This window comes from Mastacembelus armatus, chromosome 6 (genome assembly GCF_900324485.2).
Source record: "Mastacembelus armatus chromosome 6, fMasArm1.2, whole genome shotgun sequence".
Classification (NCBI taxonomy): Eukaryota; Metazoa; Chordata; class Actinopteri; order Synbranchiformes; family Mastacembelidae; genus Mastacembelus; species Mastacembelus armatus.
In genome coordinates, this window is record NC_046638.1 from 16,630,479 (window position 1) to 16,656,185 (window position 25,707).

Sequence of the window (25,707 nt, forward strand, 5' to 3'; positions counted from 1 at the left end):
TAGGAGTGTCATGAAACTCACACAGTCTGGTTTAGCTGTTTATTCCAATAACGTGACCCCAGAAAACTTACTAGCTGCACTTGCTAAGGCTGAGAAACACTATAATCTGACCTTCTGCTCCCAAACACTGACACGTCTAAATCCCATCTCACTACAAGGAGCAGGAGAGGTAAGGGACATTTGCAATGTCTCTACAGGCTGAGTAATGTTTCTTAGTCTATGAGTGGTGCTGTAACTGTGAGGACCAGACTCTCATTTATGAATTGCTGCAGAGGTTAAATAAGTGGATAACAAGTGACTGACCTTATGGCATAGCTCTGCAGACCACATGACTGTGCAAAGGTTGTGTTTGCTTGTAAAGTTAATATAATAGTAGAGCCAGACTGAAAGAGACAGCTTAAAATAATCAGAACCACAACTTAATCATGTTCCTATCTGTGGCTCTACTCTTGTTGGCTGTTTTGCTCTTCCTGCTCCTCTTTCGGACACGCAGGATTAAAAATTTCCCTCCAGGACCTCGCCCAATCCCCATCCTGGGAAACTTGCTGCTCCTAAATTTGGAGAATCCCATTGCAGATCTGGAAAGGGTAATGTTAAACGATATCAAGTACCAGAATTAATGTTCTGCTAGAATATTTAAGACTGTGTTAAGAGTTCTACAAATTCTCCCAGTCTTTTATATTTATTTATGTTTATTGAAAATGGTAAGTCAAAATTAAAAAAAGCAATGGAGTTTTCTATAATAATATTTGTTTGACAGCAAACAATGCTCCTGGTCTGCTTCCTAATGACCCATGACCTTTATCGAGCGTGACTCGTACAGTATAGTCAGTTATTCAGCACTGAAATCAGAGAGAATTAAGTTGTTTTAAATTGAATATATCTAGTGGATACATAGATTTTTAGACTAGATCATCAAAACTTAATCATTAATATATTAATGAATTAACAATCACCTCATTACAGTGTCTGCTGATTGTTGGTCATAGTTCCAGTAATTATATTTTAATGTGCTCTTGTCTCCAGCTGGCCAAACGCTATGGTAATGTCTATAGCCTGTTCATTGGTTCCAAGCCTGTGGTTGTCCTCAATGGGCTGCAGGCCTTGAAAGAAGCCCTGGTCAACAAGGCTGCTGACTTCTCAGGAAGATCCCAAGACCTAATGGTCAATCATGCTGTTCAGCTGAAAGGTACAGAACAATATTTAGCTTATTCTGTCATATATGCAACATGTGCATCTGCAGAGGTTATTACAACAGTCAGTAATGAAGTACCTGCTCACAAAAGACTGCAATCTGAAGTCTTGTATATTTGATCCCTCTTTTCTATAGATATTCTAATTACTGTGTAATGCTTTCAGTAACCACCTTATTTTTTAGGTCATTTTTATGTCCTAAGCATAAGACAAAGGTAAAATAAACATAAATAATAATAGAACACATACAGTGAATTTGATTGATTTTCTCCTTATAGTAAAATCACTTTTAGTTAATAGGGATGCAGGATCTACAGGTGATTCAGTCTCTGATGCTGTTTCTCCGAATGGAGAAACTGTTCATCAATTTATCAGCATACTAAGAATTATAACGTTAGCTAGCCAGCCACATATCTAGCAGCATTAAACCATTCTTTAATAAGCTTGTTTTTCTTTGCTTTTTTTTAACCACTAATAATATACAGTAAACTCAAAAAACAAACGAAGAAAAGAAAAAAGGCCCTGAGTAATTTCCCTATTCTCCTCACCTCACTTGCTCTTATGGACAGTACATGGAGCATGCTGACATTTTATGCTGACGCACCATCTTTCTACAAATCAAACAGACATGTTTACTTTCAGGTTCATCTATGGGGTTCAAAGTCAAAGCAGTATAACACATTGAGCCTAGGCTTCAGTGATATTCTCCAATTATGTCTATAATAATGCTTCATAGGATTTGTCACACACTATGTTGTGGAGTTTGTTTGAACTGTGCAGTAACATTTTCACCAGGATTCATTTTACTTTTCTACACACGCACTAAAGAAATTAACGTGGTTTCATATGTTGGTGATTGTGAGTCAGTAGGCACATGGGCATGAAGGCTTGTAACTGAAACTTCATTCAGTGCATTTAAATGTGTATTTTTTTGTATGGGAGCTCATGCTCCCGGAGTGATTCTAGCAGATTATAATTCTGGATGGAGAGACCACCGACGCTTTGGTCTGATGACTCTGAGAAACTTTGGGTTGGGGAAAGAGTCCATGGAGCAGAGGATCATGGGAGAGATACATCACATTATAAAGCTTCTGGAGAAAAGTGTTGGTATGTCCAGTTTCCAAACAGGGCACACAGAATGTTTGCTTTACAGCTAAATATTAATTCAAAGCAGGACACTAGGCTCTAGATATTGGATTTTAGAACTCAATATCTTATCTTATGTTATCTTTTATCCTTTTTCATCTTATTATATAATGTTCAGACTATTTGCCACTCTGTTTTTCCAGATAAGACTATGGATCCCCACCGACTGTTCCACAAGGCAACCTGCAATGTCATCTGTCAAGTTCTGTTTGCTAAGCAGTTTGACTATGACAGTGAATTCATTAAGTATTTTGTTTGTCTTTTTCATGAGACCTCCAAAATAACTAATGGATATTGGGGTATGGTGAGTCAAATGTTTTTGTTTTTTTTCACAAAACCCCAATCTACAGCAAATGGTATTTGAAAATATTACATTTATACATTGGGTACATTCCCTGTGACTTTTATTGTGAATGCTTGTGTTTAATTCTAGTTTTTCTGGGTTGATTATATGAAAATAAAAGAAAAACTGAGTTAGAAATATGTTTTGATGTAGCATTATAGTGTAGTCATTTGTAACACCAGCAAAGTAACCATCAAATATCCACTGAGAACTGCAGGATTAGGGTTCCTTGCAATGCTCAGAAACTTTATGAGCTTCTTAAAATATTTTTTTATATTTTATATATTTTTTTTTCCCCCATACAGATTTATGAGGCTTTTCCCATGGTGCGCAGCCTGCCACTGCCCTTCCAAAAAGCCTTTAAGATGTTCAAGGTATGTTTAGAAACCTTGAAGTTGACAAGTACCTCATCATTTCTGTAGTAAAGGACAAGATCACCTGCTCACCCTGCTCAATGAAACTCAGGTAGATAGAGAGAGAACGAATAAATTAGAAAGAAAATAAACTCTTCGTGCTTTGTGGGGCTGCTTTGAACTAAATGCAAAATATCGCAGAAATAGACAACAATTACAGTGAAATACAAAATTGCACAAAACAGATGTGAAACAATCAAAAAAAAAATTGAATTTTGCTTGGTATATGGTAATTTTCTCTTTTTTTCATTCTGGGTGTCTTGTGTTGTTGTTGTTGTTGTTGTTGTTGTTGTTGTTGTTGTTGTTGTTGATGATGAATCTGTTAATTTCACCAAAACTTCTCTTCTTGACAGGTGTCATATAATAAATATTTTGAGCTGCTGAATGAGGACAAAAAGACACGTGTTCCTGGTAAACCGCGACATTTTATAGACTGCTACCTGGATGAACTAGATAAGGTGTGTGAGTGTGTCAGTGTGAGTGCTGCTCAGAGCAGCTGGAACGAAATTTGCATGCTGCTTTGCATGATGTGTACCAATCAGATAATTTAGCGATAGTATAATATTTGCTCTCTTTGTCTCTCACACGTCTGGCTGCGAAGAGAGGAGATGATCGCCTGTCATTTTCTGAAGACCAACTCTGTGCGTTTGTTTTGGATCTTCACTATGCGGGAACTGACACGACCGCCAACACCCTGCTTGCTGCCTTCCTCTACCTAATGAATTATCCACAGATACAGGGTATGTATAGCCATCACAGAGTTGACTGTCTCCAATCTACACTGATACACATTCATTTCAACAACATGAAATCTAATACAGATATTTGTAGTTTCAATATTTTGTCAATGCTTTGTCAATATTTGACATATTCTGATGACTGAAGGTGTCCAGACCTTTCATTTACTGACATCATGAAGTGCACATTGACAAATTGCCGTACAATTTGCTACGCACATTCATGTTCCCCTGATGTTGAACTGTAATCACTTTGGTGATCTCCTTGTCCATCAAGACCCATTATCACAATTTGTCCATTACATCAGCTCATGACCAAATATCAGCAAAATATTCCCATCAGCCTCAGCTTTACTTCGTGTTTAGTGCTCATTAGCAAATGTTATGCTGACATTAGCATTCAGCTCAAGATTTAAAACTATAGTCTTTCTTTCCCACTGTGCATGTTGACTCTTTTTCTCAGAGCGCTGTCAGCAGGAAATAGACAAAGTTCTGGATGGGAAGGACCAGGCCAGCTTTGAAGACAGACACCAGATGCCCTATGTGCAGGTATAAGGTTTGGTGGATTGTTTTTTATTTAATATAAGAATGCTGTGCAGTAGAAACATGTACAGTCTGTATCTGTGTGGGTGACAGCTGTCTTTCTTATCCAGGCTGTCATTCATGAGATCCAGAGGATGGCTAACATTGCTCCCCTCAGTGTTTTCCACTGCACCACTAAAGACACAGAGCTCATGGGATACTCCATACCCAGGGTAAGCAGAAACATACTTTTCTCTTTTATTAAAAAAGGATTTTTAATAACATTTATATTTACGCTGTTGTTTAATGCAACTGTGTTAAAAGCCGTAGAACTTTTATTAAATGTAAATGGTGATTCAGGTGCGTAAACTGATTTTAAATATTTCTATATTCACAATCAATATTATTTTGTATCAGGACTCCACATTGAGGTATTTTTGTGGTGTACACAGGTTTTTTTGTTGGTTTATTATTTTTGTACAGATTCTAACTGTAAAGTTAAACTAAAAAAGCACTTTCACTACTCAGAACTAGCAGCTGCAATATATGTCTGTATGTAACTGAGGGGTTTGTTAGGCTGAATTCTGCAGCCTGTTTTTACAGTGCTGAAACTCTGGCTGACATGTGGGATAAGGTTGAATGATGTTTGCAGTAGTAGAAGTAGACATCTGAGATCTCTTTTTTGAGGGGTGTGGTTCACTTCAGCAGATACTCTTTTGTAAAGTGCAAAGTGAATGTTTTTAAAGTCAATGTAGTGCTAACGTTTGCATGTTCTCCCTGTGCTTGTGTGGGTTTTCTCCAGGTACTCTGGTTTCCTCCCACAGTCCAAAAACATGTATGTCAGGTTGATTGGTGACTCTAAATTGCCCATAGGAGTGAGTGTGAGTGTGTGAGGTTGTTTGTCTCTATGTGGCCCTGTGATGGACTGGTGACCTGTCCAGGGTGGACCCCTGCCTTTCACCCAAAGAGAGCTGGGATAGGCTCCAGCAGATCCCTGTGACCCTGGTTAGAAATAAGCGAGTATAGATCATGATTGAATGAACGAATGGATGGATGAAGCTCTAACACACACCTCCAGTCTGACAGGACTCCAGCTAAATGCTGAACTCAGTTAGCTCTTGTTATGTCATTAGCTGACAGGGTCATTCTTTGTAGGTATTTTCACACACATTTACACACACTTTTTCCATCATACACTGTAAAAGTTTTAATAATTCAATAACAGCACTACAGTTTGTGTTTTATTAAACTAGATTGTGTTTGTTCATGATTGTAACTCAGGTAAAGATCTCACCTTTGTCTTGAGACAAATATATTCATAAATTCTCACCAACTCATTTGCTTTTTTTGTACAAAGTGTGTGCCAAGTGAAAGAATGTAAAAAGCAGGATCAAACACACTCACGTACAGCAAAGCCTGAAGAATTCAAATTTAATCTTTTATTCTGTATTCTGTAATTTAAGCTGTAGAGTGTATTTCCTATCCTTCTGTGCAATGGAAAGGTGTAAGATGTGTCTCTTGTACTGATGAAGGTTTACTGTTGTGGAATCATGGGACAGAGGAACCACAATCATAGCTACTGCACATTTTTAATGGATATCTGTTCTTGCTTGTTTGTTTGTTTGTTTATTCTTCAGGGAACCGTTATCATCCCCAACCTGTCCTCAGTGTTGTTTGAGGAGGGACAATGGAAATCCCCCCGTGAATTCAACCCTGAAAACTTCCTCAATGAGAAGGAAGAGTTTGTGAAACCAGAGGCCTTTTTGCCTTTCTGTGCAGGTGCGTGAAATTGTTTTTACAATCCCGGATATACAGGAAGATGGATTTATTCTGGAACCATGCACAATACGTGGTATTTGTCATGCTGGTGTCATTGGTATCTTAAAAAACAGGTCCACGGATGTGTCTTGGAGAGGTTCTGGCTCGTATGGAGCTCTTCCTCTTTGTGGTTACCCTGCTGAGGAAGTTTAAATTCATCTGGCCTGAAGATGCAGGAGAGCCAGACTTCACTCCCATTTTTGGGATAACCCAGACCTCCAAACCCTATCGCATGAAGATTCAGCGCAGAGGCAAAGCCTGATGACAGCAAGACAGAGGTCATCCTCATCCTGTCAATGGTTTACTGCAGCATCAATAAAATTCAGTCTTTCAACATGAACCTATTATCAATTTTTCCATTTGTACAATAGCTCAAATGGCCTGTATGTTAAAAAAAAAAGATCCCCTGCAGCTCCACTGAGCGCTACAATTTATTGTCTTTCAGCTCACTGTTTTGGTTTTATAGCCCTCACCAATAATGTTGTGGTTAAGTCTCACTGCTCATCACAGCAGACAGCTATGGAAAAATTACAGACAGGCAAAGATAGTACCTAGCTGATGATTACAGAATTGATCATTACTAGATGACTCTTACTCATTACTATCTGGATGTCCCAGTATCTCCATAAAAAGCCTCCAGTTAATCCAGAATACTCCAGCCAGGAACTAGCAACAGAGACCATATTTCTCCTATATTAGCTTCTCTTCACTGGCAAATCCCTTCATGATCAAGCTCCTTTATCCTTAAAGACCTCATAGTACCATATTATCCCAATAGAGCACTTTGCTCTCAGAGTGCAGGTCTACTTGTGGTTCCCAGAGTTTCCAAAAGTAGAATGGAAGGCAGAGCCTTTATCCATCAAGCTCCTCTCCTGTGGAACCAGCTCCCAGTCTGGGTTCAGGAGGCAGACACTCTCTGTACTTTTAAGGCTAGACTTAAAACCTTCCTTTTTTCCTTAGTTATGCTGCTATAGGCCTGCTCTCCTCTCCTCTCCTCTCCTCTCCTCTCCTCTCCTCTCCTCTCCCCTCCTCTCCTCTCCTCTCCTCTCCTCTCCTCTCCTCTCCCCTCCTCTCCTCTCCTCTCCATTAAGGAGGTACTTACTGTCAGAAATACCTGGTATGCAGGTACAGTGAACCCTGAACTGTTCGGTTTAACCAGTAGCCTTCTGGTGGTTGTACTGTGGAGCTTTTGTGTGGGCATTGTATTGTTTTACTGGGTGGACTTTTCATTGTCAGGGAGGGAGTCCAGGGGTCAGGGGTGGGTTTGAATGTTTTGTGTGTGTGTGTGTCTGTGTGCGTGCGTATGTGCTGACAGGGACCTTCTGTGATGGCATTCGTTTGGATGACTGGTGCGGCAGAGAGGACAGAGACTGGAGAGCAAAAGAGAAAAAGAAACTGAAAGAGCTGGAAAGACAGATTAAATTGGGATATATTAAACAGACAAGTAAATAACAAAGAAGGAACAAAAAATAAGAGACAAGGTGAGATTGTGTTGACAAGGATGGACAGAGACAGTTTGACCACCTGAAATGGAACTGAAGAGAAAAACTTGGGATTATCAGTAACAAATAATCAGAAGCAAAGTTTCTTAAACATGGACTGACCTGGGAGTCTGCACATACACACGTACACACACCTTCCGCACTCACATTGGCTTTCCTGTTGTGAGCGGTCTTGACTGTGGGCAGGTGGCAAGATGCAGGAGTCTCCAGGTGCTATGGGTGTAGACAGTAGCTACGCCAGCAATGTTCCAGCCTTTCTCACCAAGCTGTGGACACTGGTGGAGGATCCAGAGACCAACCACCTCATCTGTTGGAGCACTGTGAGTCAGTCCTCACAACATACTGTAGATGATACCAAATCGTACCAAAGTGATAAAGTAACAGTAATTGTCTTTGACGTTAAATTCCACCAGTGTGTTTGAGTGCATGGGCAACTTTCATTAAAAAAGGTCAGGTTAAAACTAATGTTTTTTGCATTTCAGAACATCAAAAACAGAAATACGTTTGTATGATATTTGGATGAGTCACAGGCAGCAGTAGATTCATATACTAAATATTTCGCCCCAATGGAAGCTCCTTTTCTTAGGGCTACTCCTCATCAGTCGAGGTCTTGCTTAACCTAACAGAACCTTTGAAACATTTTCCAGTGCTTTTTTAATTTATTTACGCACAGGGTAAAATATTAATGGTAGAATTATTTCATTAACATAAAATCACTGTATACAACAAGTTTATCTCTAACAGCATATCCGCTGCATAATGTCAGCATGAAGTTGAATCCAGCTCTACTGGTCACCCACACCATGCTATTGTAAAAATGCTAATATTAGTTACAACTTTATAAAAGACATACAGGTATTTCTGCCCAGCTCTCTTATATTATATATTATATATATACTTAAACATACTTCCTATATACTTTCTCTGCAGTCGACAGTTTTTGGGACAGTGATGTACACAGCTTTTTTCCAATATTTTCACACCATGACATGACTCTTATCAAGGGTTATCAAGTCCATAATTATTAGGGTCATACTGGCCAGAATTTGCCTATAGTCAGTATGTGTGTTAATTAGTTGACTTAGCAGTGACTAGCAATTGTAACTGGAGCGCCTCTGGTGATGTTGCTTTATGAGAACAAACACCACATATGACTGAGTTTGGGATGGATGGGTGGTTGTAACAGTGATGATGAATTTGGTGTAAGACTTTTGCTTGGACTTGTTCCAGGTCATGTGATAACAGCCTTCTGAGTCAACTAGGAAGTGAAGCAGGACCCCACTAAACCACATCTGTGGTCCTGTTATCAACTGAAGACTATAAATATGCACTGAAATGACTCCCAAAAGCTCATGCACCACAAAACAGCTTTGCTTTGTGTTCAGAAGTCCAACGTTTCCTTTCATGTTTACATTCACATTAACAGACTAGTTATGACTTTTATTCTGTTTTTGGATTATGAGACTTAATATGATATAATATGATGTTTAAATGTAACACAAAGAAAAAAGTATTTGCCTGTTCATGTGATCATTATATCCAGGTTTGTGATCATGACTTCAGGTTTCTGAAAAGTGTGCAATCACTGGAATTTCAAACCCAGATTTCTGTGTTTGGGTGATAAAGCTGAAGACTTTGATTACAGCCATAATTTACAGACCGTCTTTTTACTGTACCTCTCTCTGTACTGTGTGACTTTCTTTTTATGTTCTCTATTCCAGACTGGGACTAGTTTCCATGTGTTTGACCAGGGGCGCTTTGCCAAGGAAGTTCTGCCAAAGTACTTTAAACATAATAATATGGCAAGCTTTGTTCGACAGCTCAACATGTGTGAGTTCACTCTCCTCTCCTCTTCCCCTATTTTCTCTTCTCTTCTCTTCTCTTAGTTACCGTACTGTATGAATTTATACTGTGTGTGTGTTTGCTGTTACATATGTGTGCGTATAGATGGTTTCCGTAAGGTGGTGAACATTGAACAGAGTGGTTTGGTGAAGCCTGAGAGAGACGACACAGAGTTCCAACATCTGTATTTCCTCCAGGGGCACGAACACATGCTGGAACACATCAAGAGGAAGGTATGGGAACAAACACACACACACACACACACACACACACACACGGTTGTGTTTCCATCAGCTCAGTGTCCAATACATTGACTTACTGTAACAATAATCACTAAATGCCTAAGCCTTACTCTGCTCTTAACTTAAACCTCTTACCCTAACACTAAATAATACAAGTACACATACTGTACAAATATACTCAATGTCTCAATGGCAAAATAAATCATAACTCATTCCCTTAATATAATGGAGAATTTTTGTTTTTATAGTAATTGTTTAATTGGATGCTGTGAACATATAAAGGATGACTTCATCATAAGTGTGCCAAGCTATGTATGTGTTTTAAAGGCTTCTAGTCTTCTTTAATAAAAAATCTTCTCTCAAAATCATTAAAGGTGAAAATACCTAAGCCAGTGTTCAGTAACACAATTGACCAGAGTTAATTTTATTTACTGTATATACAACAAAATCACAAAACACACTGCCAAAGGCCTTCACTGCATTCAACAACTTTTATCCAAAGAAAAACACTTAACAGCCATATCAGCAGCTCTGTGATGCTGCACTTAAAGGCAAAATGTTTGCTCAAGTAAGGATGTTAATATAGTCACCGTGGTGCTGATGTTAAGCAGGTTGGTTGATCAAATATTAAGGAAGAAGAAGCAATGTGTGGCTGCAACTGTTGTATGTGAACAAGATACCAAATGGGCTATACTGTGTGGCCGCAGGTATCCATAGTGAAGAGTGAGGAGACCAAAGTTCGCCAGGAGGACCTCAGTAAACTGCTCTATGAAGTCCAGCTGCTCAGAACACAACAGGACAACATGGAGTGTCAGATGCAGGACATGAAACAGTGAGTAGACATGTAGTGTGTGTGTGTGTGTGTGTGTGTGTGAAATGCTGTTTTGCTGGGGGCACATCCTCCTGGGGTATAGAAGGCCCAGGTTCAATTTGTGTAGTTTGCCAGCTTTTCTGTGTGGAGTTTGCATGTTCTCCCTGTGCTTGTGTGGGTTTTCTCCAGGTACTCTGGTTTCCTCCCACAGTCCAAAAACATGTATGTCAGGTTGATTGGTGACTCTAAATTGCCCATAGGAGTGAGTGTGAGTGTGTGAGGTTGTTTGTCTCTATGTGGCCCTGTGATGGACTGGTGACCTGTCCAGGGTGGACCCCTGTCTTTCACCCAAAGAGAGCTGGGATAGGCTCCAGCAGATCTTGTGACCCTGGTTAGGCAATAAGCGGGTATAGAAAATGGATGAATGAATGGATGGTTTGGTTAACTGTTGTCTCAGTAAATAACCGGCACTGTGCTTAATAGCAACATGGTAGCAGGGTACACACTGCATTGAGTTCACGGTCAAAAAGGGAACAAAAACAATTTGAGGTGAAGGTTTTATGGCTGAGTTTAATGTAATACTAATGGGAGTCTCCGAGGCAAACTACCCCATTTCTCCCAACACTCCCTCTCCCAGCTCCAATATGCTCTATCCAGTCCTTCACTTCCATTCCTGTCATTTTTCACAGCCTCAATGCAGGAGTTGGGAACTTGCTAACTCGTGTGTCAGTCGTAGTGATGTTTTCCTGCAGGTGTGGAAATGTGGAGCCTTTCTGTGAAGCAAGATATGATCTGCCACAAAATCAACAAATCAGAAATTAAAAAATCACATCTTTCACTTAATGACTCTCTGTGCTGACTACAGCTTTGTTTTTTGAAATACAGATAAAACATCCATGACCTAAATAGTTGTAATTCTAGTTTGCATGCAACCCATATTATATTCAGAGGGGAAAACATGAGAACAGCAATTGATCTGTTATTCCTCTTGGTAAGTTGGAACAAATCACCCAGTGGATGAACTGACTTTTTCTCTAGAGGCTGATGTTGCTGAAAATAGCTGCTGTGTGTCTATTGTGCTGCGGCGCTGCTTTGTGCTCTGTATTGTTTGCTAATGAGAGGAGAGAATGTTCACCTGCTCACCTGACTAACACACATACACACACACACACACACACACACACACACTGACTGACAATGACTAACAACATTCTTAAAAAGGATAATCAGCTGTGTGCACGCAGACACGTTTGGCCACATGTGGGAATGGACAATGCTCAGGCAGAGTTCCACTGCCTTTTGTCATTTGTATTTTGTGATGATGGCAATTAAAAATGGATGAAAGTCTGAGTTCATACTGAGAGGCAAACTGTCAGAGAGGGTTTTGTTTGCTTTTCTAAATTACTTCAAATGACTCACCCATGAGCTGGAAGAAGTGAAGCGGTGATTATACTGCGTGTTTTAACAGCGTTATGAACACAGGCATCTAACAGATTTCTAATTATTCTAAATATTTGTAACTGTTGTTCTATTTAAGACTTTATGTTCTGACTTGTGTTTATACGATTAACTTTAAATCCCACCATGACAATGATGGATTGGTTTTAAATCCAATCTTTAAATTTAAAAACTCAGATATCTTCACCTCCAGAATAAGCAGAAGGTAATGAGCATACCATCAGGTCCATTGGCCATTCTTTCACTAAGCAACTTGGACAGATTTTGCTTAAGTCAGATATGGTAAAACACCAGCATGAGCATTATGCAAATGACTGTTTCATAAGTGCTGGGTTTGACCTGAAAAAGCTGCAGAAACAGGTCATAGGTTTCGTCTGTGTGTTGTGCAGCAGGAGAGGAGCTACTCAAGTCTCCCTGTTCTTTGCTTAGCACAAAGATAGAAAATTAACACACATCCAGCGTTAGCTCAGTTTATCTAAGACAAATATCCACCAACAGCAAAGTTATCAAACAGGCACTGTTTCTTCATGGGGAATGCATGTCCACAGCCATGTTTGTGGCACTGTGAGGTGATGCTTTGAGTTAAACACTAAGCGTGCTAACATGCTCACAATGGCAATGCCATCAGGTTCATATTAAGCAGGTCTAATGTTTGTATCCTCTCACTGTGTAAGTGGAACACTTTGATCTGCTGGTAAAGGACTGACAACATTAACTTCTGGGGTCGCAAATGTACTAAATTTTATCAGAATCCATCAAATATTTTCAAAGATATTTCACAGAAATTCAGAAACGTCAGTCTCAAAGCCGAGGGATTACCAAAGCCAGCGGTTTCAGTTGCACGGAAAGACAAAACACAAAACTGCCCAGACACTTATACTGAGAGGGACCAAATACATATGCACGCCCCAGGAAGTCTGTGAGACAATCCTAAAAACACCAACCTTTCTCTCCCATGATCCCAGCCAGGGACTACACTCCAGGCACCATATGTCTGTAACAATCCTCTTGATTAGCCTACTGGGGAATCAGCCAGATGGTGTAATTAACACCTGAGTCATTTACACCTACTGTGGTGCTATCACACAGTGGGATACCCACAACACTTTTTGTATGGTGGTGTCTGACAGATCCAAAAGGGCACTGCTGGTGCAGACTGATTCTACCAACCATGTCTGGGCAAAGAGAGAAATCACACACTGTGGTGAAAGAAAGGGACGGCCACAGAGGCAATGGGCGTAATGTTTGGTGAAAGATGAGGAGGTGACAGCTGTATTAAAACTACCCAGAAATGGGGCCTTTAGAATTCAGTGTGTTTTAAACTGTGTGCCTGTGCAGTAGAATTGATCACTCAGAAATACAAAAAAAAAATAGGAATCCTGGTCTTAGTTTAAAGACATTACTCACCTAGGAAAGAAAATAAAGTAAATATGCATGGAAGAGCTGAGAAAATACCTTAAACTATATACGAATGTAACCTAATTAGAATGATAGAAAAAGACTTTTGGGGCACAGCATGTGTGAGATTGGTTGGTGTTGAAAATAACTTTTAAAACAAATCAAAGTTACTACTAAACACAATCTTGTTTTCTCTGTTCTGATCTATACCACCTCCTTTAATTATTTCCCTCCTCCTGTGTGCAGGCAGAATGAAGTGCTGTGGAGAGAGCTGGTCTCACTCAGACAGAACCACACACAGCAGCAAAAAGTTATGAACAAGGTCAGTGTGTGTGTTTGCATGGCATGAAACTCATATCCAGACACAAACACAACAATGGAAGACAAAAACATCTTGATATTTGTACTCGAAAGCCTTTTATACTCTGAAAGGGGCCACTTTGTATGAGTATTTTTACTTTTGAAAAGTACTTTTCGCTTTTCTTTAGTTCGTTGACTTAAATGAAGGATCTGACTAGTCCTTCCATAGCTAGATAAGAAATGTGTCTTTATGGTATAAATTCTTTACAAAGCAGTAGGCAAATTTTCCAGCAGTTTTAAATTATTGCTTCTATATTCCCCTCTTACTGCCACTGTATATTTTACTGTATTGGCACCTTTCCAGATTGTAGGCTGGAAATTTTCACTGCCATTGTTTTATGTTGTTGGTTGAAGAAACAGGTAGTCAAATACAGCCCCTCAAAAAGTTCCACCTGCATAACGTTTCTGTCAGGACTTTAAGATGTTTGCTTAGATAGCACAAAAACAATAATTATTTTCTTTTTTTCCTCTTCCCCTTCAAGAAGCAATTAATGGGACTGTGTGTGTATATGTATGTATATGTGTGTGTGTGTGTGTTTGTGGGTCTGGATGTGAGGAGGATGCTGATTCATGCTGTGCTGTTTCTTTCTTTCCCAGCTGATTCAGTTTCTGTTCAGCCAGATGCAGTCCAGCACATCCAGCACTGTGGGCCTAAAGAGAAAGCTGTGAGAACATGCACGCACGCACGCACACGCACGCACGCACACACGCACGCACGCACGCACGCACACACACACACACACACGCACAGAAGCAATCAACAAAAGTGAGACAAACATGGCCACAGTAGAGCAGAGGGAAGGGCTGGCTCAGCTGACAAACTAAACAATCTAACTCAACAAACACTGTGAATGGAGACAAGTGCTGAATCAGTCAGTCAGACATGCACACACATTCATACACAGTGAAGGCAGAACAGAGTGCGTGACCCTGCTACAGCCTGTGTGTATAAAATGCTGGCTCAGCTTTGCTGCTGAGTGAACAAGTTAAACATGATAAAAGAGCGATATGTTAGAGCACAAAAATGCTAAATAAACGTGTGTTTCACTGTCACTACGCTACCTGCAAAGGTGTTTTACTGATTATGTGTATGGCCTTATTGTTTCCATACTCTAGCTGAATATCAGACATCTGTGTTTAGCATCTTTATGCTCTCACTCATCCCTCATCCTCCCCCCTCATTTCCTGTCATGGCTCCACAGCTACTTAAAACATGTTATATGAAGAAATGCATTAGTGGTGGAGAGTCATTATAGAATAATCATAAAAATCACAGTTGAACATTTTAGCATCTACAAAAACAGGAAAAATTGCACTGAATAGATACAATAAAACTTGCATATGTATCAGTTTGATTGTATTAAGTAGTCAGTACTTTGACTCTGTTTAGCTGTTATGGACCCAGATGTGTAACTAATTAAAACCTAATGTTTCCTACAGGCCTCTGATGTTGGACGAGGGCTCTCCCAGCCCTCCTGCCTCCAAGTTCGGCCATAGCCACCCAGTGGAGCCAATGCATGAGCCCTTCTATATCCAGTCTGTAAGAGAATATGCAAATCATACACGCAATGTCTTAAAATCTATATGTCTCATAACCCTTAAAGTGAAATAAACATTTATTACATGACTAATATTAGCCTAATTAGGGTATCTTCTGAATTTTTTCCCCAAAATGAAGCTTGTGTGTGTGTTATTATTGCTTCTCATTGACACATGTTTCTGAGTACTATAATGAGTAAACTACTGTGCTGCTGACCTTCCACATCCAGCACAAATGGTGCTGGCAGCCACATGCAGTCACCATCAACTTAAAATTACTGCCATGCCGTTCTAAGAGCTTGGCCATGTTGAAATTGTAGATTTGTGGTTGAAGCCAGTTGGCTGAGCAAACACCATTCCTAATACAGAAGTAATCACTTTCTTCTGTGGCTCAAGACATTTATTTGAATCCAAATTGAAGGTGTATTTGAAACATGACATATTCATTACATCAGAATCAATATATTATCTGGACAAAAATCTCTGCAGCCATCAGTCTAGCTGCTATGTTATTTGAACACTAGAGGGAAGCAATGCATAGTGATAGAGTTGGAGCACCACAGATGTGCTGTGTATGAGTTTGCATTATTACAGGCTGCTTTTGATGCATTGATTATTTATGTATTGTGATTATTTTACCTTAAATCACCACTTTTTATTTGGAAAAAATTGCTTAGAGTAGTTTGATTATTGTTGCCATCTTTGTTGTGTGTCTGCCTATCTGCCTTTAAAGTTGACACCAAAATGCAAAAACTATTAACTAATCTACAATTAAAGACTCACCAAAATAAAAGATGGAATTTGCTGCTACTAAGAATAAAACAGACTCGTTAAACTTTGATAGGCAAATTTCTTATTTTTTTAATGGCCAGATTTGGCTACTGCCATTTTTAGTTATTGGTATGATATTGAATTACAATAGATTCTTCAAAACTGATGGTTTTACCTATGTCTGTCTCACCAGCTTTTTTTTTTTTTACCTGTGGTTGTTTATTCTCAGTTTCTTTTTGAGAGTATGGCAGCCCATATAGTCCCGAAGTAGAGTGCACTTATTGCTGCCTGTCAGCACTACAAGACCAGAATGCAATAACTGCAGATCTAGAGTTGGCTTGGTTTTTAACTACATTTTGTAGTTGATGAAAATGTTTATAGTACATAATATGTTTATATGGTAAAACATAAATAAATGCTAAATGAGCAACTCAAATGAACTAAGGAGTAAAATATAAGCAGAAGTGATATTTGGACTGAAGGATTAGACAGCCAAGAGCAAACGCATATCACAGTCCTACCCTCTTCTTCCTCAGCCTCCCAGTGACACTGCCTCTTGCTCTACTAGTGGGCTGACGGGAGGACCAATCATTTCAGATGTTACTGACATATCTCAAGCCAGCATGGCCATCCAGATGCAGCCTGATGACACTCAGTGAGCTGATATTAATACTCATTATGCTAACACAACCACACAGACGGCTAACTAATAATTCTAATAATAATATGTTATTCCTACATGTTAATCAAAGGGTGCATGTCCATGTATGTTTTATGCTTTATAAACTTGGAACATGTATAATTCTCTGCAATGTAACCTTACAAATTCCCATTATAAACCACATAAACTCTACTAAAACTAAATTCTATTTATCTTTCTTAATTATAATTAGATAATGTTGGATCATAAAATTACAAAAGTAACATAGATACTGTATTAAAACAGCATTTTACATTTATGTAAAATATTTAATATCTGTCTTACTTCTGTACTTGAACTGTTTTAATGTTTTGTTGGCCCACATTATCCAACAGTCAGTGCATATTTAGAAACATTATTTTCTTCTGCTAACAGGGAGAAGTGCATGATGCTCATCAAAGAAGAGCCTGTGAGTCCAGGAGTGAGAGGGGGAGGGAAAGGAGGGGGTGTAGAAGGAGGAGGAGAAGCTGTGACACTAACCTCCCCCTGTGAGGTGTGTTCCACAGAACCTCCTGTTCTTCCTGTCGCAATGGTCCAGTCTGTTCTGGAGGGAAGGGGCTCAGCTGCCTCTATGGTGGAGAGGAGGAGTAAGAGACCTGCCCTCGACAGGTAAGTGCACACCTGGCATCATAAGGTGGACACAAGGAGGGAGAGGATGTTTGCACAGAAGCAAGTGGTGAGCTATGTGTCTGTGTTCATATATTAGATTGTGTGTGTGTTTGTACAGAGTGGAAGTTGCAGAAGCAGTGGAGAACGTGGACATGAGCTTGGAGGAGCTGCAGCAGCTGCTGCTCAGGACCCAGCAGCACACTACTGTGGAAGCTGGGACGAGCACTGTTATCGATGTCAGTAGGCCTCCACTATACACAGAGTATTGTTAGAAACAAACAACAGATCCAGATAGTCTGATCTTTGAATTTTTAGTACTATGTGTTGATTTTACTTTTCATTGCTTACGCATAATGAATGAAACTACTTCTTGATATTGACCTGCACGAATACACTTTTCTCCCCCTGAAGCCCTTCAGTTTAAGTCTGCCCATGACTGAGTGGAACTTCCCAGAGATGGAGTCCAACCTCAAATCAGTAAGTCAAATAATTTTACACATGAATGTAGCAGCTTCTCAGCTTAGCTACTTTATCATCCCCGGATGTTTAAAAAATGCACCTTTATAAAAAATGAGAGGAATTGACTATATTAAGGTGCTGTCAACTCTTGATTGATTGATTGATTTATTGGTTGATTGATTACCCATAACCTCTCTCTTTAACTTGCAATGGTTCAAGTAGACAAATGTTGTTATACCAGTGCAAAAGTCTAAGAGAGGAAGCCTTGATTTTAAATATAAAATGTTGCTTATATACAGGCCACTCAGTAAGTATACAGATTCCCTTGTTATGTTGCAGTCTAATGTATAAATTAATTTTTTCCTCAATAATTGGCACAGAGTACCACATAATGACAAAATGAAAGCAGAGTTTGGGGAATGTTTGTAAATGTATTAAAAAGAAAAACTGAAATATGACATTTACATAAGTATTCAGACCCTTTTCAACAACATGTGAAAATTAGCTCAGCCACCTCATATTTTTCTTGTTCGTTGCTGAGATGTTAATACACCTTGATTGGACTCCTCCTGTGGTAAATTAAACTGATTGGACATGATTTGGAAAGGCACACACCTCTTTACAGAAGGCCTCACAGCTGGCAATGCATATCATGATGGTCACTCTGACTGAGCTCCTGAGATTCTGTGTGGAGATGGGACAAAGTCCAGAGGGACAGCAATCACTGCAGCCCTCCACCGATCAGGGCTTTATGGCAGAGTGGATAGATGGAAGCCTCTCCTCAGTGTAAAACACATGAAAGCTGAAGCTGCTTGGAGTTTGCAAAAAAGCACCTCAAGGACTCTCAGACTGTGAGGAACAAGATTCTCTGGTCTGACGAAACTAAGACTGAACTGTTTGGCCTCAATTCTAAATGTTATGTCTGGAGGAAACCAGACACCTCATCAGCTGCCCACTACCATCCCAACGGTGAAGTATGGTGGTGACAGCATCAATGAAAACCTGTTCCCCAGCACTCATGACCTCAGACTGGGCCAAAGGCTTGCCTTTCAATATAACAACAACCCTAAGCACACAGCCAAGAACACATGAGTGGCTTAGGGACGACTCCTAGTGTCCTAGTGTGGCCCAGCCAGAGCCCTGATTTGAACCCTGTCCAACATCTCTGGAGACACCTGAAAATGCCTGTCTACCAATGGTCCCCATCCAACCTGACTGAGCTAGAGAGGATTTGCAAAGAAGAATGTCAGAAAATCCCCCAGTCCAAGGATGCAAAGCTTGTTGTGTCATCCCCAAAAAGACTCAAGGCTGTGATGTCTACCAAAGATGCTTTAACTAAGTACTGAGTAAAGGGTCTGAATACTTATGTAAAGGTGATACTAAAAAAGTACCTGGTGTCAGGTACTATCCCCTAATGGAACACCCCAAAAAACAAGTCGAGTAGAGTAAGTAGTGCTAGTGGAAAAGCCTCATAATGTTCACTCTCTTTTAATTCTGCTTTTCGGCCTCCATCAGCTCCTACGAATGAGGAGTCTTTAACTGCTAAATGCTCCACTGTCTTCACCAGCTAGATGCTAACTGTCTTAAGTCTTCTGCTGTTTCTGTGTTCTGGGCAGTGGGTTTTTAGTACTTCTTACCCAAAAACAGCTGACTATTGTGCCTCGAAGCATCTCTGTGAGGGCAGAAGGAGAAGCAGTAAAGTTGTGGCCATAAAATCAAAGTGATGAGAATATAGTTACTCTACTGAATTTCTTTACAGCCTGTAGTGGGCCTAGTGGAACTCAAAACAAACACACTGAGAACAACTCCTGACTGTTCTTCACCCCTCCCATCCCATCTTGTTTCCTAGCTATCACATGATTGTTGTCTGTAGAAAAAGCAGCCTCCAGTTCAAAGTTAGTGTTTGTGCACCTTTATGTTGAAATGCACAGTACAACTAGAGGGAACTGTATAGTGCAAGCAACACCTTTTACATTACAGACATGGACATTTGATCCAAACTATTTATTATGCAGCTTTATCAAACACAGCAGTTGACAGTACTATTTGACAAGAATCAGTTTGCAGCAGCATCTTTATCACTAATTTTGGCAAATAGAATTACAACATTAATGTTACAAAGCTTGAACCTGAGTGATTGGCCATTGCCAATTTGTTTTGCCAGGCAAAATCTTTTGGCCAAAGGTCTCTGTCTCAGGACACCTGCTGCGTCAGCAGTGATGACTGAGGGGTGTGTTTTTTGATGCAGTGCTAGTATGAGTGTGAATACAGCCTTACGCCAAGAACAAAGAGCCATGTCTGGTCGATTGATTACGTAGATACAATGTGGGTAAGTACAGCATGTAAACAACATACACATCGGTACAGCGTGGGAAAGGTCCACCAGGTGGAGGCTTTCTGCCAAATAGTGATTTTACACGCAGCTCACAAAAGAGTTTTGAAGCTGATGATAAACGTCAAATTGTCCAATCTGACACTCAGATTCAGGATCCAGTAAATCACAACTAGAGGCAAAATGATAGGATGCCCCCACCACCCTTACTAACAAACAGTTCGTACCTTCAGAGAACCCACTGCTAAACCTCTGTGCTTCCAAAGTAATCAGTAGTATCATCGAAGTCCAATTTTCTGCCCACCTTGCGTTGATTAGACAGGATGGTGAGGCTCTACAGTCTGTCTTGACACACTGGGGAGCTTTGATAGCTTTAAATGCACTTTGCCTCATGAAAAGCGCTTTTCACCACCAGCAACATGAAGTGTACAAACACTGAAAATACACAGTACCACTCCAAAACAAATTTCATCTGTATTTTAAAGATTGTATTTACCAAGAAAATTGTTCCATGAAATGACAAATGATTTGTATGAGAAATCACATGAAATCTGTTCTCATCAGTGACCCTGAGTCATTACTTCGAAGATTTCTCCTTTGTTGTAAATTATTAATTATGCTTTCTAACAATGTGTGGTAAAACACAACAGCTGCACACTCTTTAACAATCTAATCTTTAGCACATTTGTCACGAAAGTGATCTCAGACAGCAAGTCCCATCCATCGTGCAGTTGGGTTTGAGTGTCCCACTGTGTTTGCTGTTTCTTAATCAGCATATACATAAATATTTCCATGCGTTTCCTCACATTTCTGTGTTGATGGATCCATGGATCACTAGAGTCAAGCTGCATCATGATAGTCCTCTTTTTCATTACTGTCTTATCCACTTCTTCCTCATGTCCCCTGTTTGTTCTCTCCCTCCCTCTCTCCAAACTCAGCTTATTCTTTTCTGTTGCTGTAGCTCCTGCACCTTGTCATCTTGTCTGTTGCTTGATTGGGCTACACTTCCTTCTGCAGTACAGATACATTCACCAAGAAGTGTTGACATATTTATGAAGTTTAAAAAAAGCATGAGAACACAGTGGCACTGAAAACAGAGAAATTCAAGTCAGTTGACATGTGCCTTTGGATGATAGTCTTTCTATGTTTGTGTGTTTGAACCGCCCTCGGACAGACAGAGACAGCCACATCCACTGCTTATATGTTAGCAAGTGATGCAACTGTCATTGTACCAGGGTTGGGTGTTGAAAGTGATTTTGCTAGTGCATGGGTTGGCTGAGCAGTTTCTGTATGAAAGGGACAGGGCTAATGTAATGTAAATATTACATTGAATTCTGATGAATAAACACATAGTAAATAAGTATAAAGCCTAGATTAACGAGTACTGACAACAAAACTTGAAAGCTGTGTTAAAACAGTACTGATGCAACAGAAACAGGCTTGACCTATTGGTATTGGTAATGACCTGCTTGCATGTGATTAAAATAAATAGCAGCAGATGATTGAGTGGTGATTGACCAAAAAGGTTTATATGTGCACAAAGACATATATTTCTGGTAGCACCTCATTCAAGCAAAAGGCAAGTCATTCTTTCTACCTGGTGCATCCTGGTATGAGCCGCACTGTGGTACACTCCAGAACCAAACAGGGCTGACCATCATGTTTGTTTTTATAAATCCTAACTTTCCTGAGGGAAGTGGCATATGCATCTTTCAATCCCAGTTTTATGTGTACTCTGTTATTATAAACGAGAGGACTTTAACATTCCTTATAACAAACAAAAATATCACTCTTCCACCATGTTTTCCATTGTTTCTGAGATGTGACTGACACTGAATTGGTATCATCTTGTTGCACAGTATTTGTGCTATTTTTTCTTGGTGAACCAATTCCTTCATATAACAGCACATTAATTCAATTTTTTTGGGGCATTTTTTTAGAAATTCTGTTTAAATTTGCACTACTCAGAATGTCCCCAGTTAATTTCTATTCATTATTGATGTTTTTAATATGGGGGGACCAGTAAAGAAACCTTTGAAATTCAGTATTTGACATTAGCACTGGCAGCACGATGGCTGAGTGGTCAGCAACGTTGCATCACAACAGGAAGGTCATGGGTTCACAACAACCCAGCCTTTCTCCCTGTGCTTGTGTGGGTTTACTCTGGTTTCCTCCCACAGTCATATATGTCAGGTTGATTGATTGGTGACTCTAAATTCCCCATAGGAGTGAGTGTGTGTATATGCATTTGTAGTGTACACACATGAATGTATCCACTGAAAGCCACAAACGTTACTGTATATTATTTGTTATACAGTTATGTGTCAGGTTTTTAGTCACTGTGTTTCTTTCTTTGTCACAGTACATCTTTCAGAACCAGGAAGCACAGACTTTTCCAGCTGCTGGTTGTGAGGAGCAGTGATCTTTGCTGTGGCCTCAAGTGGAAGGTAACAATCTGTAGGTTACTAAAAAATAAGGCTGGTAATTTCAGACCAATTTGTTGATGTCAACACTTCCAGTGAAGCAACTTTCTAAATTCCTGGGCCTGGGTTTATAAGGACGGCTGGGTACTGTAGTTTTTAGTAAACATCAAGGACTATTTTCTACTGTAAATTTATTACTATACATATTGTACAATATTTGGTGCATAAGAGTATTTTCCAGCAGCAAGAGAGTGCATGTGGGATGGAGTCAAAGAAAGGTAGAGCGAATGTTTACCTTCATGGTAATAAAGCAATGTGTCACCCAGTGCTGAGCTGTGGCTTATTGATGTATTTATTCATTTTTAGATAATGGAGCTCTATGGGACAGAGGAATGACATATGTCACATTTTGATCAAAACAAAACTTGTTAATAGGAACCATTTATTTTTAGTTTTAGAATTTTGAATGGGATTTGTTAAGAAAAATCTATAAAACCATGAAACTTTAAATTGTTAAATAGGAAAACAGGGTAATTACATTGGTAATTACATAAAAAACAGCCAAATGCCAGCATATTTCCAGGGCAACAGAATTTAGACCAGCTGTTTGTCTAAAACTGAACAACTTGTTCTTGCAAAATTATGGCATTGCTATGGAAACAAGCAAAGTTTATGGAGGCAGTCTATTTATTTTGAACAGCTGCATTTGAGATTTATTCCAGGTGCATGGTTTTCATACAGCTTTTCTCATGATAATGGGATCATTTCCAAACTTGTCAGTAAACATATCAAATGATATTAACCTATCTCTGCACAACAATACTTCTATCCTGTTGCTTCTTCTGGATCTCACACCATTTCTTGATACTGTTGTTCATAAAATCCTCTGTCACTGTCGTTCTCATTGCATTAGCCTTTGATTAAATCAGTTTGTATCCTATCTCACTGACAGGAGTTTTGCTATTTTTATTAATGGCAGTCTTCTTCTGCGCATCTTTTCTACAGTGTTCCCCAATGTTTCTGTTCTCAGACTTTTATTTTCACTATATTTGTGCCCTCTGGGCCAAGTGAGTCAAGATCACAACAGAACTCATATCAGGAAGGGATCACTTTACTATAGGATGGAGAGGAGATGTATATTCAGTGTCATTAGTGTATATTTAGAGGATTATTTACTTACCTAGTATTATACCCAGGTCTATCATTCCCTATATAAATATTAAGGTGCTGACTCTCTGTCATCTCTTCTTGTTTTCCTCTTCAAGCCACAGAAGCTGCTGTCCCCTCTCATTATTCCACTCTGAGCGCCGTGAGTTTGAGCCCATGGCCCTGCCAGGTTGTTTCTCACATGTGGCTTTACTTTCTGTCTTCCATTACATACCTACAAACTGACAAAGCCTGTAGAGATAATGGGATTTTTTTAAATTAACTGATGACAACTTATACATCCTGGTTAGCCGACTGTCATCGGACCTATCAGCTGCCAGCTCTGTGGGCATGACTGTGCCCTGCATAAAAAAGTTGCTGGTTTTTCATATCAATCCAAATGAACAAGTGTGCTATGACATGATTATATCAAGACTCTGATATTAAGCCAGCTGGATGCAGATAGTGCACTCTTGGCTCCAGCACTTTACTCTTTGTGCGTGAGGTTTCCTGCTTGTGGGCTTTTTTCCTATTAAGAATGTATTACTGATGTACAAGTGAATGTTTTTATTATCTTACCCTTCTTACTGTATATTATAATATAATATAATACTGTGTTGACTGTATTTGTATCCAGGAACAAACTATGGCAAAAATTACAAGTAATGTTTGTTCTTTTTTTTCAGTCATTGTAAAGTTGTAGAATATTTAAGGGCTCCTGGTGCATTTCAAATCATGATAAATATGTTGAGATGGATGAGAGGTACGTTAGGCTTCCATGATAGGTGAAAAGTTAATGGGTTCAAACCTCTGTAAAATCCATTAAGAAACCTTAAATTTTGTAAGCATATCATGACAGGAGGATTTACACACTCAAATAATCATTTTATGTATCTTTGCACAGGCCTGACACACAGCCAGAGACTTCGAGTTACTTCTCTTCTGTCCATTCAAATGTGAAGTTTTAAGAAAATCCTAAAAGACAGACTTCTCATTTGACAAAAGCATGAACACCACTGCATTTTTGCACAGTCTGTATCACTAGTTATATATAGTTATGACAGCAGGTCATTACCAATATTTTCTGTTTGTAGATGACCACTAACTATGTTGCTCTACACATATGTGTTCAAAAGAGATACTGGTCTCAAGGGCCTCAATCACAGGGTTTTACAGAAATTTAGTCTGTCGTCTTTAGCATATGAGGCGTCCGAATGTTACTGGTGTTATCAGCTGGTAACAAAGATGAATCATTGAGTTGAAACTTGAGTCAAGACAGTGTAATGCTGATTTTCATACTTTGTGAAAAGAAGACTCACGTGTAGGAGCCGGTCTTTAAAGAGATTACATCATGGTTAATTAAATGTATAGTGGAGTGGTTACTTGAGAACAATCATTACCTGTTTGAAGAAATGCATATTAATTCACTGTTTTAAAAATCCTTAATAACTCTAACTGATGATGCTATTGGTGTAAAATGCTAGTCCTCAGCACTGGTTGCAAGCAACAGTTTAAAGGTTACATTAGTGCTAAATATACTTCTGGGAAACTTCCTGGACATGAGTTGAATTGTGCAATACTGTACAGAACTGTGAGAACTCACAAACTTGCAATACATGGATGACCGTAGGAATGTAGGAAACAGCAGCTGTGAGAGGTGAACTGGAACACACAGTAGTAAGATGCACTGCAGAAGGACAGTGTTAGCCTGAGAGTTTAAAAGCCCTGCTAGGTCTTCACAGCAATTTGGACAAAAAACATTTGACCCAACTTACTCACCAGCTGACTAGCAATTCCGTCATTGGAGCTAAACACACTGGTACAGCTAAAAATCATGGCAGCAATTTGCATTAGCTTTGTGGAAAGGGCAAAGTGTTGCATTTCCACAATAATCCTCTTCTGCTGTCTACTGCTATTATTTGCTATGACTACAACTACTTTA

The 25,707-nt window shown here is 39.5% G+C and overlaps 2 protein-coding genes across 2 annotated transcripts; both read left to right on the top strand.

Moving 5' to 3' along the window:
* Nucleotides 1–425: 425 nt before the first annotated feature.
* LOC113133435 (cytochrome P450 2F2-like) lies at nucleotides 426–6,489 on the top strand. The gene is made up of 11 exons (XM_026312252.1): nucleotides 426–587; nucleotides 1,027–1,189; nucleotides 2,137–2,301; nucleotides 2,484–2,644; nucleotides 2,989–3,057; nucleotides 3,450–3,554; nucleotides 3,698–3,836; nucleotides 4,297–4,382; nucleotides 4,487–4,588; nucleotides 5,993–6,134; nucleotides 6,248–6,489. Exons 1-11 carry the CDS (start codon nucleotides 426–428, stop codon nucleotides 6,433–6,435), a joined length of 1,482 nt encoding a protein of 493 aa, XP_026168037.1. The 3' UTR covers nucleotides 6,436–6,489.
* Nucleotides 6,490–7,869: 1,380 nt separating this feature from the next.
* hsf4 (heat shock transcription factor 4) lies at nucleotides 7,870–24,193 on the top strand. The gene is made up of 13 exons (XM_026311937.1): nucleotides 7,870–7,995; nucleotides 9,397–9,505; nucleotides 9,623–9,750; nucleotides 10,467–10,591; nucleotides 13,673–13,748; nucleotides 14,384–14,451; nucleotides 15,227–15,326; nucleotides 16,633–16,751; nucleotides 17,172–17,405; nucleotides 17,524–17,641; nucleotides 17,817–17,882; nucleotides 22,559–22,643; nucleotides 23,885–24,193. Exons 1-12 carry the CDS (start codon nucleotides 7,870–7,872, stop codon nucleotides 22,616–22,618), a joined length of 1,329 nt encoding a protein of 442 aa, XP_026167722.1. The 3' UTR covers nucleotides 22,619–22,643; nucleotides 23,885–24,193.
* Nucleotides 24,194–25,707: the final 1,514 nt, after the last annotated feature.